The 17874-nt window shown below is 39.1% G+C and overlaps 1 protein-coding gene across 2 annotated transcripts in view; it reads right to left on the bottom strand.

Annotated features, from left to right (window-relative positions):
- GNAI1 (G protein subunit alpha i1) overlaps positions 1 to 16774 on the bottom strand; it is a 37189-nt gene extending 20415 nt beyond the window's left edge. The window contains exon 1 of one of the 2 annotated variants that reach the window (XM_074168788.1): positions 16538 to 16774. In XM_074168788.1, coding sequence (XP_074024889.1) covers positions 16538 to 16655 — 118 coding nt within the window. In that variant the 5' untranslated portion in view covers positions 16656 to 16774. The remainder of the gene's footprint in view (positions 1 to 16537) is intronic. The other variant, XM_074168789.1, reaches the window with a different exon arrangement.
- Positions 16775 to 17874: the final 1100 nt, after the last annotated feature.

Raw genomic sequence — 17874 nt, 5'->3', positions numbered from 1 at the left:
AGAGTAGAATAAATTATATAAAAATAAATATATAAAAAATAATAAAGAGTAGATTGTTCTTTGAAGAGTAGAAACTCAGCTTTGGAGGTCTTCAAGATTCAACTGGACAAGGCTCTGAGCAACCTTATCTATTTTCATGTTAGCCTGGCTTTGAGCCAAGGGTTGAGCTAGTTGACCTCTAGAGGTTTCTTCAAAAACTTAAAATATTATTTGATGTCAGTATAACAGAATATTTTAATACTTTGACTACTAGATAGTGATGCCTTTGGGCTACGCCTCCATTAAACCTAATACATAGCCTCATGATAGGCTCAAGGCAGTTTAAGACTGGTTGCCAGAAGTTGTGCCAGCTCCTCCCCAGCACTGCTACTGATATGGCTAGACTTACCCTCCTCCAACACATAGTAGAACGAGTGTTAGCACCAACAGGAGCTAGCGTGCTGCAGAATTCAGTAGTTAAGGAATAGAGCAGACCTGTCAACATCAACCTAAGGCTGCTTAATGCCATCTTTAGCTCATGTCCAAGCAAAAAACTTTTTACAAAACTGCAAATTTCTTTCTAGAGCAGCACTAGTTCTCAGACTGTGGGCTGCCATGGAAATTCAATACTAGTATATTAATATAAACAGAAAACAGAGACACCAGTACATAAGTCATTTATTACTGTGACACCTGAAGCATTTATAAACCAAATTAACAATCTGTAAATACCGAATTATGCATTTATGCACAAATAGGTGACAAAAGTATATATCCCTGCATTCAACAGCAATTTTGGACTTAATAAGAAATACTGCTACAGCATTTAATTTGCATTATCTTGTGAAGTGCTCTGTTAAAAAAAATCACCACATTTGACTAACGAGCAAGTCAGTGTCAGGGCTAGTCACAGTATCAAAATTTAGTTATTTTGTAATACAGTTTCTACTCAGTTTTTCCTGAGTCAGATATGCAGGTTTCTCTATGGTGTTAGAATTCACATGTACCAAGTACCTAGAATTCTCACAAAAGTCCTCTCAGTAACATAACCACTGACACTCATAATACCTATTTTTTTAAAAAAGTCATTTATTACAGAGTACCTAATATCAACAGAGAATTCCTGGAAGATGTAGTCCCCTATTTTATTAAATGGAAAATAGAAACAGTTGTGTTTGATTTGTTGTTTGTTTTTTTTTTTTTTTTCTTTTTAACTGCATGCTAAAGTGCCTGAAGCTTGCCTAATAATCTTTGTGAAGTATGTAAGAAAATGACACCTTACTCACTGTCCAATACTGAAAGGAGATTCATTATTTTTGCACTCCTGAAGTAGAGCTCAGACAGGTTTTCTGATGGATGCATTTGTAAAATTTCCTCCTCTATTTCAGTGTAAGTTGTCCATACAGCAAAATGAGAACTCTGTTTTAGAAAGTTTTAGACAGGAGCAAGCAGTATTAAATATTTCATGTGACAGCTGCATATAAAATGTCAGAGATCGTTGTACTGTTAGAACCAAACCCTACCCAAATTTAGACAGACTTGATTGCATATTCCTCAATCGTCTAGTCAAGGATGCTATTTATTGCCTACTACTTGAGCGTGATACTTGTTTTCAGCTTCACTACTGCCAATAATTTGAACAGAGTTTTATTGGCTCAGTTACTATTTATGTATAACATAAAATATTAATAAAAAGACATGACAGTTCTGCTCAGACTACAAAAACAGCTGTGTATCAGTTCCAAATTTGAAAGATTGGTGAGGACTTTTTGTTTACTTAGTTTTAAATGAAAGTCTATGCTGTTAGGTCACTTTGACAAAATAAAGTTTTAATAATGCAAGTATTTTCACCTCTCTTGCACATTTTGTGTTCTTTGTGTGCTCCTCAAAAAAAAAAAAAAAGGGGGGGCAACACATCCTATGAAAATCCAATTATTTAAAGCACAGAATCTTAATCTTAAAACATTCATTCACGTGGTTCAGTAGGAAGGTAAGTTCAACTAGGTCTAATAGTCTTATTACATCTGCTTGCCAGAATGCTTCATTATGTAGACTGACAAAGTGTGAAGGCAAAGCATATCCAATTTAATCAGCACAATTTAACACAGGAAACAGCACGTTTTCCCACATAGATTCTACCATAATCTGAAGGGTCTTCTGCCTCAAAGTTTAGTAACCAGGGTCTACTTTCTCCTGTCAATACCTCCACAGCTATCCAAACCAGTCATTTACCTGGATCCTGGAGCATAAGTTATGATAACACTCAGTGAATTCATAACTCGCACCCAAACCAAGGCCTATGTCTAACCCCACTGCACCATCCATCACACAGTTAGTCTGAAGCTCGGCTAAATAAGAGGGACTAAATTTGTATTATAATTTTTCTTTCAAAGCCAACTTTCAACTTTGGAAATAGAAAAATGAAAGAACTTTCATGTTCAAGCATCTTAAAAAGGAAAAAAAAAAACCAAAAAAACAAAACACCCAAACAAAAAACCTAATTAAAAAAAAAAAATTTAACAGCTCTACCTCATGTATAGTGCTCTGAAGGAACTGAGTAGGGCTAACAAAACTCAAATAGATTTAAAAAACATATAAAGCAGTATTTGATTCCCCGAGCTGCTATTTGGCCAGTTACACAAGAACTTATTAAAAAATATTAAAAACACAGACTCAATGATTCTATGGTTCTATGACTCACTACTATGAAATTGTAGCAAACATCACTTTAGATAGTTTCAATATTCTTTTACTTTCCAAATGAGCTGGTTTCTGTTCAAAGAATTTAAACAAGTATTTTACAAATTAATTAAAAATAACAGGTCAGCAAAAATGTTACTGTAAACTACTCAGTGTCTCATGATTTATTATCCCACACACTGCTGCATAGCAAGCATTCCAGAACTACAAATTTCTGGAACAAATGTTTTGTGCACCCAAGCACAGAAACTGTTTTTAAGTGCTGAAGCATTTTCTAATTGCTTGCTGAAGAAACTAATCTGAAGAAAATAAAAAGCAACGCAAACTTCAAGTTCATAGTATCCCTCCTTGGAGGAAACCAACTGACAAATGCAGTCATTCCTGACAGCACAAATATACTCCTTGCAATACTAACACAGAAAAAGTTGTAGACTAAATTTTGGGAGAAAAAAAAAACTAGATGAAGAGAAGTGTAAGATAAAAACTGAAGAGTAGACCAGGGCTGTCTTTGAACCACCAACTAAATCAGAAAAAGGAAGAGAACTCACAAACAAGTAGAACAGTCTTGCATGTTGCCAGAAAAGAGTTCAAGTATGGACAAGAGTAATTAATATAAAACTTCCAGTGGATGCTTGTCAGCTTTTCAGACTGTAAAACGTGAGACTTGCACCATGAAATTTAAAATAAAAACACATTGACTCGTAGATTGTTGGGATTCACATTCACCTACTGTGAAGTCCTCTCCCCACAACCCTCCTACCCAGTCTGTCAGATACTAGTATTTCACAAGAGAAGGCACAAGATGAACGGTGCCTGTTCCTCAGGTGCCACTGGTCATAGCACAAGCTAAATGCCCAGCGATTATTACTGTGTCTGTATGGGGCCAGTAAACTCTTAGAAAAGCACATGGCAAGCAGACAGCTCAGAAATATAATCTCTTAAATTTATCACCTCATGACACATTACCAGACATGAGACTTAAATAAGAATTCAAGATGCTAATCACTGTTACTATATTCAAAATACATCAATGCTAGTACAAGAAACCCACAAACAGTGGAAAGTTGTTGCTACACATTCACTAGACAGGTTGACCACTAAATGAAACATGCTGACACCCGCACCCACACCACTACAGCTGCAAAATTTACTTTTGTCTTGTGCCCCCACTCCCCCTTTCTGAAGTCACCTAGCAACTATGCTTCTTATCCACCATCTTGTACTCTTCTAATTCTGAGGCAGCTGCTGCCACTGACAGTTTATGTTCCTTTTTCCCTTCCCAACTGTTTTCATTTAGTCAACCAAAGGTTGACAGCACTCATTACTTATAAAGTGGCATTCGTCTTGGAATTTCCATAGCTACTGGAATTTGAACATGCCAGGAAACCTTGAATGAGATAAGAAAGAAGTTGTGTGAATAATATCTGGCAGAAAATATTTCAGTAACTGAGCCATGTAGTAATAGAGTGTGAAACCCAAATTACATCACCGGTTGAAACCACAGGAGTGACAGATTCTAAAATTATGACACTGACTCAGATAAAAGATCTGAGATAATTCTCAAGGTTTCAGTAGTTGCACGCTGGCTTAGTTCTACACAAGAAGCACCATTAAAACCTATAAGCCACTGTCACTTTTGTAAATTCCCTAACAAATCAAGAATTAATTACAACTAGTTACTTCTTTCCTAGGTCTTCAGCATTGCTCTTAGGAGATGTTTGAAATCAATAAAACATAATTTAAGAAAACAGTTGTTATTATAAAATGTTACCTGAAGAAGCAATTGCATACTAACTCACATTAGCATTGTGTGTGTTTATTCAGGTCTAGACCTCCAATAAATTGCTTTAAGTTTCTTAAATACCAAGACTATTACTATAGTAAACACATAAGCAAGTGAAAAAGACACTATTAATTAGTTTAGTACTGAACAAAGAAAGTTTGGGTTTACATGCAATATAACTCTGGAACACAATGAATTCTAAAAAAAAAAATAAGTTTATGGTGAAACAAGCACATTCTCCATTTTGCAAACCTTAAGGTAACTTCTATTCACATCTTTATCTTTAGAAGTATGAATTGATGTTCCAGCTATTTCAAATTTTCTATCAGTGCTTAATATCTTTTTATGACAAAGGTTCTATGAAATCTTCATTTTGCATAGAATTTGATGCATGTGGTAAGCAGACACCTTAGCAGAAATTGTTATGTGCAATTTTATGTACAACACACTTGAATGCATGCAGCTTTTGAATACAAATTATATCTAGCTCTTCAAAACCATTCTTATATTTACAGCTTTCAACTGTTTAAAATTACTGGCTGTAGAGCTACTGATATATAGTAGGAATCCGTTTATCATTATGTGCATCACTTATACTATAACCATATTGTGGATTCATTGTCCCACTATAGGGGAGAGCACCAGTATAATCCCAAGTGTCAGATTTCAGAAACAGAGTCTCTGAAACATTCAAAAGTAAATATGGTACCTTGGAATTGAATCTACTTTAAAGAGACGTATCTGTTGAGAACATACAAGAGATTTTTTAAAAAACCAGCATCGTTGTCTTACAGAGGGACAGTGCCATTGTACTTTAAAATCTGAATCAGTTTCTTCGATTAAGACATAGCCGTAGCTTCCTTTGTATGAGGTGCCAAACCCAGCAGGACCGTGACAAACTGAAACTCAAAGGTTTGGAAATAAACTTCTTTCTTATGCCAGAAATTCAATAAGGGAATGGATGCACACTTAGAGATGAAAAACACATAGTAATCATGCTTGCTGCCTGGCAACTACATGCCACACCAACAGTGGGTAAAACATCTGTGGCTCCAGGTTTATCTAAAATGTCAGTGTTGACAGTAATTTGATAAGATTATCAGTTGATTACTTAAAAGTATCAAAGGCCAGCCTTCACACTACTATCCTATAAAAGATTTGTGAATCTCCTCAAAACTCAAAGTCCAGAAACTTCATGTTTCTAATGGAACGTCACTAATAGCAAATAACTGATCTTCTCTTCAAAATTAAAATAAGATTTAAATTTGTTACGTAAAAAAAATTTGAAGTGGTTATCTTCTTCCACACATAGTAATATGTTCAGAAACAATCACTACATAATTTGAAATCAAAGTATGAAAAAACATGATTAAAGACCTTAACAGGAGTTTGAGTAGATATGGTAGATGACCACACTGCACGAGATAAATGCTGAGTGCTCCAACAAAAACAACCACCACCTTGGATCTTAAGTTTACCAAGACAGTTACTGTCAATTTCTGCCAACAGAATACAGCCTGCCTCATCCAGACCTCCAAATATATATCTAATAAGCCTCTAGAAACCCACAGTGCCCTGACATTTTTCTTGACAGTGTGGTTGGCCTTCATGGCCTTTTACTGTTCACTGAGCTATAAATATGGCATGCAAAGATGGTAGGTTCAGTGACCGAGATACAGGGAGAACATCTACTACTAAGCAGACTATCATTAATCACCATCAAAGACGCTTTACAAAAAATTACCCACTGCGACGGAGGCAGACTTTATGCAGGTTATTCTGGTGGAGAGATACAACAAAAGAACTCAGAATTCACATCGTATTTTCATCTCAGGCTCCACTTGCAATTCAGACCAGCACTGCTGTTGTATTATCTACAATTGTGACAGATGCAACTTTCCCTGCTACCTCATATTACTATGTAACTGTACAAAAGAGTTGGGAAAACCAGAAAGCAAGGTGGATGCATTCATATCAAACCAGGAAAAAGATCTCTCATGTATATATCTCAACTGATTTTATTCAAAGCTCTACTTGACAGGTAACACCAAGGCATTATTTGCAAATGAGATAAATGGGTACTGTCAAAGTTTGTACCAGGGCAAACATAGTTATACTAAAAGTTAGCCTGTTATTGTAAAAGTAGTGCAATAAACTTCAGTTCACATAAACTCTCAGTCTTCATCCATGCCTAACTTGAGTGTTTTTTTATCTTGTAGCTTGAGAAGTAAGATGCACAAAAATAAGGAGAATAAGCACATTGAGAGTTCACTATAAAAGGTCTCCACCTCCACCAAAAAACTGTAAGGACTTATGAAGTGATACAGATTGAGATGTTAAATGAAAAGGATCTATCTATCCAGACTGACCTTTTTCAAAAGCAAACATTTTCAGAACTCTTATTTGTATTTGAATCAGGAAAGAAAATTCATGTGTATACTCAACCATATTCGTGTCACACACACATGCATTTTTCCACACAAAGCTACCTACAACTAGAGTATTTTTTGTGGTTAACAGTACTAAAACAAAAATCTGACTTTTTTGTTCTTGTTGTTTAAATAGACTTTGTATTTAACTGGTCTAAAATTAAACAGAGAAAGCTTTGAAGTATATGAAAATTTCAACCCATTCAAACCAGCAGTTGCACCTAGCAAGCCCAGAAGCAAGAGTAAGATAGATACCTATAGAAATAGCAGCTAGTTAGGCCTTAAACATGTTGTCAAAGCCCGATCTAATCTAACTCCAAAAGGACTTATATTCCAGAACAGGAGACAGAGAAAATAACCTAAGTGGTCTCTCATCTAGGAATTAAATGACAGCCTTTGCTAGCAAACACCGAGGCACTAAAGCATATTAGAGGAATCCCTGTCAATGTCTTTAAGAGCTTTAGAAAGCATATAATGGTTTTGCTAAGAGTTTACTGGATTTATTAAGGATCAGTAACTGAACCTGCATGCAGCTGAGAAATCCAGTTCCAAAACACTTCAAGAAGTATTTAATGCATGAAGAATACAGACAACACTTAAATGAGACTTCGCAGTTTATTTTCAGTCTATCCTTGTGCAGTACATTACTGGCAGATTCAGAAATCAATGAGCATTCAAAACAACATTTAATGAAATAAAATCTATAAATACTCAAGACAATTGTCATGTTTACTCCAAATTTTGCTATGGCAAGACATTCCTCTCCAGTCATAGCCAAGTTCTAAAATTACATTCCAGTACCACACACTGTATTCTGTTTATAAATTTGGTACAAATTTACTGTTTTAACTGGAGACTGTCTCCACTCTCCTCTCTATTGTTTGGACACTAAGCTGGCAGTTATGCTTCTTGCCCACTACCATCTTGTATTCTTCACAAAGTACTAGGTAGAAGAAGATTCTTCCTAGTCAAGCCTATGACCTGTAAGTTAGAACACCACTCAGAAAAATAACGAAACATAGGTCTGAGACTCCTTGGACTTGGAATGAAAACAAACTCCTGCCTTGATTTTCCAATTAAGTGTCCTAATCAAAGTGCCCTTGAGAAAGACTGGCATTATCTCCTATTCCTGCAATGAGGTTTTAAAATAAGTGGGTTTTGAATAGATTAACGTGTCTACCAACTGGACCTCGCAGGTGAACACAATTTCACATTATTCCTGAGCCGATTCCACAACAAACTGTGACACAGAAATGCAGGAAGAATCCTATTCTGCACGAGTGTTCTCTTCCACCCACTGCTATGCATTTCCAGTACTCCATTTGCATAAGGCATGTATCTCTGCTCGTCACCATGATTTGTTCAGGTCCTCACCAGACCATTATGAGATACCAGTTAAAATGACCACTCTAGCAGCAAAGTAAGTCCAAACAGAACAGCCAATCTGACTATTAAACCATCAAAAAACTGAATTAAGCATTTAAAAGTGCCAGGGAGAGGGCAAAACCATTCAGCCAGATGCTGGGAGAGCACTCTCCTTTTTAGCCACACAGAGCTTCTAGAATGGCGCACCTGCTTATGTCACTACAGTATCAGACAACATGCACTGCTTATTTCCAGCATTCTCATGCAGATTTAGGAAGTAGGCAAGAACCTCTTGAGTTTTGCTGGAAACTACTAAAAAAACCCAGAGATTCAGAATGTCCTCATGATCGTGATGGATAACAACAGGTATTATGAGCCAAACAGCTACAACAGCTTCATCCATGTAAAAAACAACATACAGCTGTATGCAAGCAATTATCAGCTTTGCAAAGGGAAGGTGGGATACAGGTAACCATGTAACTCTAATAGTATTCCCATTTCAAGAAACAGACCATATTAAATTCTACAAGGTATTAAGAATTATAAGCCTGCTTCACAGCTTTAACAAGAATTTTCATTACAGTACATTGATTTCTTCTTTAAAAGCAATCTGTTTAGAGCAATGATTGTGAAGACTTCCTGTCCATTCCAGTTGCCTAGATACTGTTATATTTCACTAAAGATTTAACCAGGTACCTTTGCTAAGTACATTACGCATTTCCAATGCAATATTACATTTCTAAAAAGCATATATGAAAAAGCAATGAGGTACAGTTTATTTCATAAATTGAAGCATTGTATACTCAAATGGTGTTGATCCCTTTAAATAAGTAGCTTTACAAAAAGTATTTTCTAATTTCAGTATCAATTTCTATAGGTATATATAGTATTGCAGTTCACATGCATCTCTAAATATAAACACATAGCGCCCTTATAAACATACAGATATACGTCTACAAAGCTACTTGATTTATTAAATTGATACCTAAACAGACAAGAAATTGTGTTACTCAGAGCTCCAATGACTGTTCAATTAACAAAGCTAGGAAAGGAAAGCAATTTCTATGCCTATCATATGTTAACTGGTTCTTAAATGCTCTATGTTAATTACCCCCATGAGCTGAGATCCTGAAAGAATATCAACAGAAATTTTTAAAAATTACACAGAAATATGGCTTCCAAGGAAGGGGTTAGCCATCACTTAAACCAAAAAGAAACAAAGTCAAAATTTGATCCAAACAGATAACATACTTTCAAATCAAAGAATAATGCACATGGGTATCTGTAGCACTAGGTGATTTTTAGGTCATTTTGCTGGGACAGCATAAACAGGTACATGATACTGTCCCTCCTGTTACATATTCAAGCCATAGACAATTCGAGAGATTTTGAAGCCGGCTCCATAGCTTTGCAAACACCAAGTGCAAAGGCATGGTAATGGGCAACGCCTTCCAAATCCCCAAACTCTAACACTTCTTACAGCCACATTTATTTTTGTCTTGTCTGCACCTACTCAATGGACAAGGAGAATAAAATAAGTTTAAGCATTAAAGAGAGACCAACAGTTCAAATCTTTTATTGTAAAAGCATATATTCCTAGTACACAAAAGCATCTAAGCAAGAAGAGTTCATCTTTGCCTTAATCATCTAATAAATTTCAGTATCTTAATTATCCTTCCACTCAGAAACATCACTAAGTTGAGCCATTTCAAAAACTGCATTTATCTGAATAGTACACTCAAAACTTCTTGCTCTCACAAGTTCAGAATACTGATTTTTCCAACTGCTCTATATGTACGCCTTACCAACTTAAATACTTTTTGGATACAGAATTTCTCAGGTGAAGCCAACTAAGTTCCATTTACAGAGTAACAAAGCAGTAATTTACACAAAGCCCGAGGTAACAGTAGGACACTGAGCAAACAAGCACAGTAAATAGAACAGCTGACCTCAGTGAAGCCAGACAATGACTAAGACTCAACCTCAGAATAGCAAGTTTTCATCAATACAGGTTCTCCTACACACATATTGGAAAAAAAATTTAATGGCTAATTATCAAGTTAATTTAGATCTTTATTTCAACATTTCCATGGCAGAAAAACTTCACACTTAATAGAACATGTTAAATATCTCTTTTATACTTCCAGTTTTCTACCCTGACATTTGCCAGATTTGCATATTACAGGAAACACTGCAGACGTCCATCAAGCTCAGCAGCAATACTGACTTCAGAGTTTCATGCCCTCTGAAGCCAGACCCATGACTTGGTTTCAGAATATTTAGCCAGACATTAGGATGTGCCAAGTACTCAAATCTTTCTTCTCAGAGGACCAAAGCAACTAAAGGGTAGAATGTGGCAGCACAAGAATAATCCACTTTGGCCATACAATTACATAAATCAGCACAGCCTAACTCTTTATAGCACAAAGCCCGAGTTCAAGTTGTGCCAACACAACTATGCAAGGAGCTATACTGTAAACTTTAGTTCTGAAGTGAGTTAAAAATAACTTCACAAAAGGAGGTTAGCTTAAATACAGAATCATTTCAGTAGTATCATCTATAGGACCGAAGTAAACTGTCATATCAGCACAATGATGATACAATAAACTGCGCTGCCAGAAAAAGTAGGAAGAAACTACTTAAGTCAGTATATTACAGAACTTACATGTAGTCTTGAGGTACCACTGATTCTGGGAGTGAACAGTTAACCAATAAGTACCTTACCAGAGCTTTTTGGTCTCCAATTCGGGGGGGGGAGGGGAGGGGCGGGCAGCACATTGTTTTTAAAAGACAACTTGAAGGAAAATTGTCTTTTAAGGTTAAAATGTTTGCTGTCTAATTCTAAAAATACAAAATTAAAAAAAAAAAAACTTAATGCCTGATGCAAAAGATAAGTAATTTTCATAGTCAAACTTTTTAGTCACGAGACAAAAAGCAAAGACGCCATTACTATGTACCATGGCATAGTACAAAATACACAGTTTCTCTTTAGCCCCTTCTAAAAACAACATGTACTGAAGTAATTTTTTTCCTAAGAATGTTAAAGAATTAAAATCATGACACAATCATAAATGGTGATCTTATAAAGAAACTTCCAAGATTTAAGATTTAAAATAATAAGGCAAAAGATTGCCCAAAATCACTAAGATCATTTGTTTTGTAGTGAAGTTTATACACACATTAAAGATCAACATTATGATGTTGTAAATTATTACACCAACATTGAAACAGAAAACAGACAAGCATAAAAGAACCCAAACTGCAATTACACAGACACAACCATAACTGAATGGCTGTGTTTTCTGTACATCCATGAGCCTCCTTTCACAAAAGCAAGGGGGATTATTACTCTGTGGGAATCTAGTAATTTTGACTTTGTTCTTTAAAATTACTGTTATATTTAGTACAAAGGCTTGAAGATTTCATTGACTTAAATGAAGATATGAAAGTCCACATAAATAACATTGTTTGCCAGAGTCCAACTGTACCATACTGAAATGCAAGAGAGCTCCTAGTTCAGAACTCCTGCTAAATCTAAGCAGACAGGCAGAAAATCGTGTGATGGGGGATTGAGATGGGGCAGACAGACAGGACCAACAATTTAAAAAAAAAAAAAAACACACACAAAAAACCCAAACAATGAACACTTCTTTTAGGTATCACAAATCAGCTTTTAAATAAGAGATGAACTTTGTAAATAACTACAGACAGTTGTCTTTGAAGGTGAAACAGGAAATATTTTGTCAGAAATGTTTTAGACTAGGCTGGCATAACTTACAAAGATGAGGTCAACATCTCTGAAATGTGCAATACTTGTTTGTGAGAATAAAGCTTTTTTGAGAGCTCCCATAAGTTCAGACTTCTAAAGTCTTTTTTGTCTGCAATTGTGGAGAAAGGCAAGAGAAGTAATGGTACAAACAACATATATGTATTTTTTTAGTCCAATGCGCAGTCAGGTCTGGAGGAAGGCAGGTGTTGCCAAGGACTATGAGGATCATGTTGAGAAGATGAGTATACAGTGGGAGTCAGTTGACTGAGCAGACAGAAAGATGCAGGTCTGCAACAAAAGAAAAACAGCCAGAAAAAAACGCCCAAGATGTAAAGATTTAGAAGAACAACTGAATAGAATTGTTCTAGTTACTGCCTTAAGGAACATGAAGAACTGCAACGAAAAAGATTAAGAACAGCACTCTGTCTTAAGTGAAAAAATGGGTATCTTTAAGAACGCAGCATGCCAATGTCCCAGTATGAATCACAAGGTTCTATTCAGGAATGGCAAAGTGGGTCTGTTGGTCCTGAGTATAAAGCTATCCATTGAACTTAAATCTACAAACGTGATTATCCAGAAGGAAGACAGATAGCTACAGTTATCAGATATATGGTCTGTGACCTCCTGGATCCCAGGATTCACTCCTAAAGAATGTTTACGACATACCTATTGCCTTTTTCATTCAAGATACTAAGAACCTGAACACTGAATTTGCTATATTAGGTGAAGAATGTGATAATCCACAAGACAAAGCGCTAATCCTATAAACTCATGCTGCCAGTTAGAATGTATTCATAAAACCTGATGAGTTAACCTCATACCAGAAGGCTTTCCACTAAATGAGGTACTGCCTGTTCTCCTGCAGTTGGCATAAATTCAGCCTTATGTTCTTTAGCTAATTCAACAAAAGTGTACTTGCAAATCCACACCTGATCTGGATCACATGTATATTAATGGGGCACAGAGATCAGTCACACAGAATCACTAGCTCCCAACATGAGTAGAATTACACTCATTCTGCAAACATCACTGCAATTTTTATTTGTTGAACCTTAAAAGTTAAGATGAAGAACCATGGAAGAGGAAAACAACTTGGGTCTACTGCTTTCTCTACTTGGAGGCCAGCCAAAATATACACTGCTTTCAAAAATCTCACTCCCACTAAGTATGTGACCTTATCCACAAGAAACAACAACAAAAAATACAATAAAACAAAATATTCCTTCAAATGACTAGGAAACAGAAGTTTAGGAACTGTCAACTTGACACAAATATTAAAGTGCTTAAGGAAATGTACTTTCCTATGTCAAATTTTTAGTGTTGGACAATATACTAGACTGAACTTATATTTTTTGTTGAGTTCCCATGAAATGTAAATATTTCTGTCACACATTGAAAATAATTTTAAATGAAAGAAGTCCGTTCATTTAATGATTTTAAAAAATAAAATCACCAAATTACATGCATAAACATGCATTTTCCATTTGGCTTACAAACTACATGCTCAAATCCATCTTATTTTCAGAAGTAACCTGGCACTCATAAATTTTCCAGAAAAGGTTCTCCTGCTGTTGGGATAGCACACTGAATTGCATAGAATTACAGGGTTATAATATTGTTATACATGGATAACATTCAGAATTCAATATTTTTATTCCAAGACCTGATGCGTGACCTGCAGTCAGGTTTGTACAAAATAATGCACCAATTTACAGACATGATGAAAGAAGTCAGATTACCCAGACCAACAGTATTTTGCACAGCTTAAATATGTCTGCTTCTTCCTAGAGACAGGACAACAAAATATAAGCCTAACGTGGATCAGTGATATTGTTCACAAAGTCATGGTTCAAGTACAGCAATGTCACATCTATCCCTCAATTAAATCACTGCAATTTCCTGTTAAAAAAAAAAAAACTTCAGAAAAGCACACAATGGCATAAATTAAATTTAAAGGCTAGAAATAAACTGATGACTGATTTTATAAACACAGCTTCCCTCAGTTGAGCTTTCTAGCTCAAGCTTCACCACAGAAAAATATAGTTTTTATAGATGCTGGAATTTATCTGTCTTATTGGGTCAAAAGTATACAGCTACATGCTCCTTTTCTACATAAGCAAGGTATTTTAGATGCCTCTCATACATGGCGTTTTCCTGGCAGCAAACCACAATTTGTACTTTTCCTTTTATTTCAGTATCTTTTTAACAGAACAAGCCCATAAATAGATGTAGGAGTACAACTGAGTAGATGATAAACTATGACATATGGGCTGAACAAGCAATTGGGAAAGTGAGCGGTGAGAAGAAAGTGACTCTAGTGGAAGTAACTTTAAATAGTTTTGCCATCAGAAAAGCATTCACATAACATTTAAGACATCTGACACAGTTGCAAAGAAAAGTAACAGAAAAACTTTAATTCTAAGATGTGAAATACACAAATGCATCCATGAATGTATATACAAAAACTCGTTCTGAGTTCAGTAAACACAAAAATTACCTAATTTTTGTTTAAATAATGATTCAAACACCGGTACTAAAAGAAGCTAGCCAGCTAGTTTTCAAACCTCTTTTTAATAGGGGAGGAGGAAATATCAAACCAGCTGAGCTACTGCTCAGAACACTATGAGAAAACACATGTATTTGAGCATTTGTTCCACATCCTAAGGTTCCATGAGATTCCAGAAAAAAACCCCATGCTTTCCTCAAAAGCTTTTCTGTATTTAAAACACAGAATTTATGAAATTTAAAAATAAAAGCTCACAACATAGGACTTTATACATAAGAGCATTAAACAACTGAAAATATTGACAAAATTTATTCTCAAGTTCAAAGCATCTTCTTATAGATCTGGACTTTATCCATATCCACAGAACATGATGAAAGATATGAAGACGACTACCAAACTACATCTACTAGAAGTTCCATACAGAACAACAAAATACTGAAAAATCATTTTAAATGCCTTGCCAGAAGACATACAAAGCATTATCCATGCCACCAAGGAAAGAGATGATAACATCTTCTGCAATATTGCTATTGATCACATACAGGATAACCCTTCCATGAAACAATCTGAGGATTCCAAAGGTGTACAGGACTAGGCACAGTACCAACCAAAAGCCTAACACTTTCTGGAAAACAGAGCAAAAAGAACTGTTTCTCTCACAAGTGAAATTTTCAATCTATAAACATTATTTTAGGACATTTGTTTTTCCCACACTAGGTTTGTTTCATCTCTTCATCTACACATGAAAGTTCTTCATTGTCCTCTACTTTTCTGGAGCTATTTTAGATTTAACAACAGATACAAGTTATTTAGGAGTTCTACAACGTTTGCTTGTCTACGGTGCTCTATTCACTAAAACCTAGCAAAATCAATGTCGAGAGGAGGGAGGTATTGGGCAGTCGTTTAAAGTTTGCCTGAAACTGTAGCTGTGGGAGGGGAAGGAGCAGCAGGAGGAAAACTGCAAATCAAAGGCTTTTTAACTCCGGATTAGTATCTAGTCTGGTTCAGCGATACAGAGTATACTGCAAAACTCCCTACAACATTAATATAACGCAAATCTTGCAGCATTCAGCTGTCTACAAGTTGTACAGCAGTTTTTGTCCTGCACAAACGTATTTCTAATTAAAGTCTACACGTCCTTTTTCCTTGTACTTATGTCACTTATATTTACACACAAACATGTCACTTAAAATACACAAAAAACTAGCTTTCAAGTACTTGTGAGCGAGACTCAAGAACACATGACAGCGTATTATGTGAGTCACTATGTTATACATTTAGAACCCCCATCCAGGTTGTACTTCCCGTTCTAAGCTTTCAGCAACGTAAGTAACTTCCACAAAAATAAAATGCCACAAGAAGTTAAATGGTGCTCTGCCTTCTCTTCCTTTGATGCTTTCTGCACTTTAATCTCACAGCAACAGTTTCGGACACGTTCGGGTCTACAAGAAACGTTAAGAGCAGACATCCTCCAGCCTAAAATTTCCTTCCTCTGAGCAGAGGTACACAGAATCCACGTACAAAGTTTGAGATATTGTCCTTTCATGTGTAAGTTCGGGCCCGCACAAAGCCAGGGCCCCAGGACAAACTGCGCCGTGCCGTTTCCCCAGAAGGGCCCTGCCTCTAACCCCGAGACGAGGCAGAAGAAGCCGAGGCCGCCCACCTGCCTTCACAGGCTGCTGCGCCTCCCCTCACCCCGAAAACTGAGGGGCCAGGAGCACATACCCCGCTACGCCGGGGCAGCGGTCCCTCTGCCACTTTATCCGAGGACGGCATCCCACCCCCCCGATCGCCTTCAAGCCCGAGAAGCGGGGCCCTCTCCTCAGCCACCCCGGGTGCCACGGCTGCGAGATGGCTCGGCGGGCACCTGCCCGCCCTCGCCTACACGGGGGGAGCTCTACCTCAGGGCAGGGGGCGAGGGGGCACCTTCCCTCTGGGCAGCGCTTCCCCTCAGGGCTCTGGGGGGGATTACCTCAGGCGGACCTTCACCCCACGGCAGCCCTTACCTAAGAGGAGCAGCTTCACCTCCCTGGCCGCCTTCTCGCCATCCTCCCGCAGGTTCCTGTCGATCATCTTGCTCCTCTCCACCGCCGCCTTGTCCTCGGCGCTCAGCGTGCAGCCCATCTTGGCAGGGGGGGGCCGTTTGCCTTCGCCGGGAGAAGAGAAGCGAGGGAGCGGCGGGGTTTCGCGCCTGGGGCCGCCGAGGAAGCGCTGAGGAGGGAGGGGGGAGCGAGTGCCTCCCCGCTCTCCGTCTCCTTCCCCCCCTCCCTCACCTGAAACGCAACGGCGGCGTAGGCGCCACACGCCGGGTTTACCTCACACGCAAGCAAGCGGCGAGGAAGAGAACGGGGAGGGAGGGAGGGGGCGGACAGAGGGTCGCCAGACGCCGTCCCTGGGAGAAGGCGGCGAGCTACTGAGGGAGGGCGGGATGGAGGGAGGGGGGGGGGGCGCGGTCTGGGGGCCGCCGCCGGCCTCGGGGCTGCTGCCGCTGCCGCCGCCCGCGCGCTCCCGCGACACCGCCCCCGCCCCTCCGGAGGCGCGCGCACCGCCCACACGGCGGCGGGAGGGGGGTGGGGGGGTGTTAGCGAAGAAAGGCGGGGCGACTGCGCGTGCGCCCGGCATCACCGAGCCGTTAATGGTGGGGGGCGGTGGAACGGACACGCAGCGGAACCAAAACGTTAAAAGAGTTAAAACCGTTAAACGTGAATGAGGTTTAAAAACGGGCGCGGGAGGAGGCGAGCGGCGGCCGCCAACTCGCTTTGCGTCCGCGGGACGCCATGGCGCCCGGGGAAAACCGTTGCGGGCTCGAATTTAAACGGTCCTGTGCGGGCCGTTCCATTCCTCGGTGGGGCGGGGGGCGCTGGGCACGGCTGTACCAACGCCCGCAGGCGGAGGCGGGCTGAGGGGCGACGGGGAGCGGGAGCCGGCAGGGGAGTCCCCTTCAGCCACAGCCTCGCCTTCCGTCGCCGTCCCCGCCTGCCTTGTGCTCGCTTCCCGACCCTTCGCTGCCGAAATGCGGTCAGAGAGCCTCGGGGTTCGGTCCCCGCCGGCGCTGGGGGCTTGTGGGCCGCAGCGCTGTCGTCCCCTCAGGAGTGGGAGGCCGGGATGGCGGCCTGGGTCAGCGGCGCGGCTTTCTGCTCTGGAGGTTCATCCCTCAGCAGCTTTTCTCCCTCGCGGGAAGGAAGCCAACCCAAGCCATCCCAGCCCACGGCTCAAAACTGCTCAGCCAACTTTTTCTGTGTGTGCCCGGCTGGCTTTCTCAGAGCCCAAGTGTAGGACTAACTGCATATCCACATCCTGTCCATGGGTTGTTTTGTTCTTTAATACAAAACCCCAAAGAAAA

This window comes from Numenius arquata, chromosome 2 (assembly GCF_964106895.1).
Source record: "Numenius arquata chromosome 2, bNumArq3.hap1.1, whole genome shotgun sequence".
In the NCBI taxonomy this organism is placed as follows: Eukaryota; Metazoa; Chordata; class Aves; order Charadriiformes; family Scolopacidae; genus Numenius; species Numenius arquata.
This window is presented reverse-complemented; position numbering and strand designations above follow the sequence as displayed.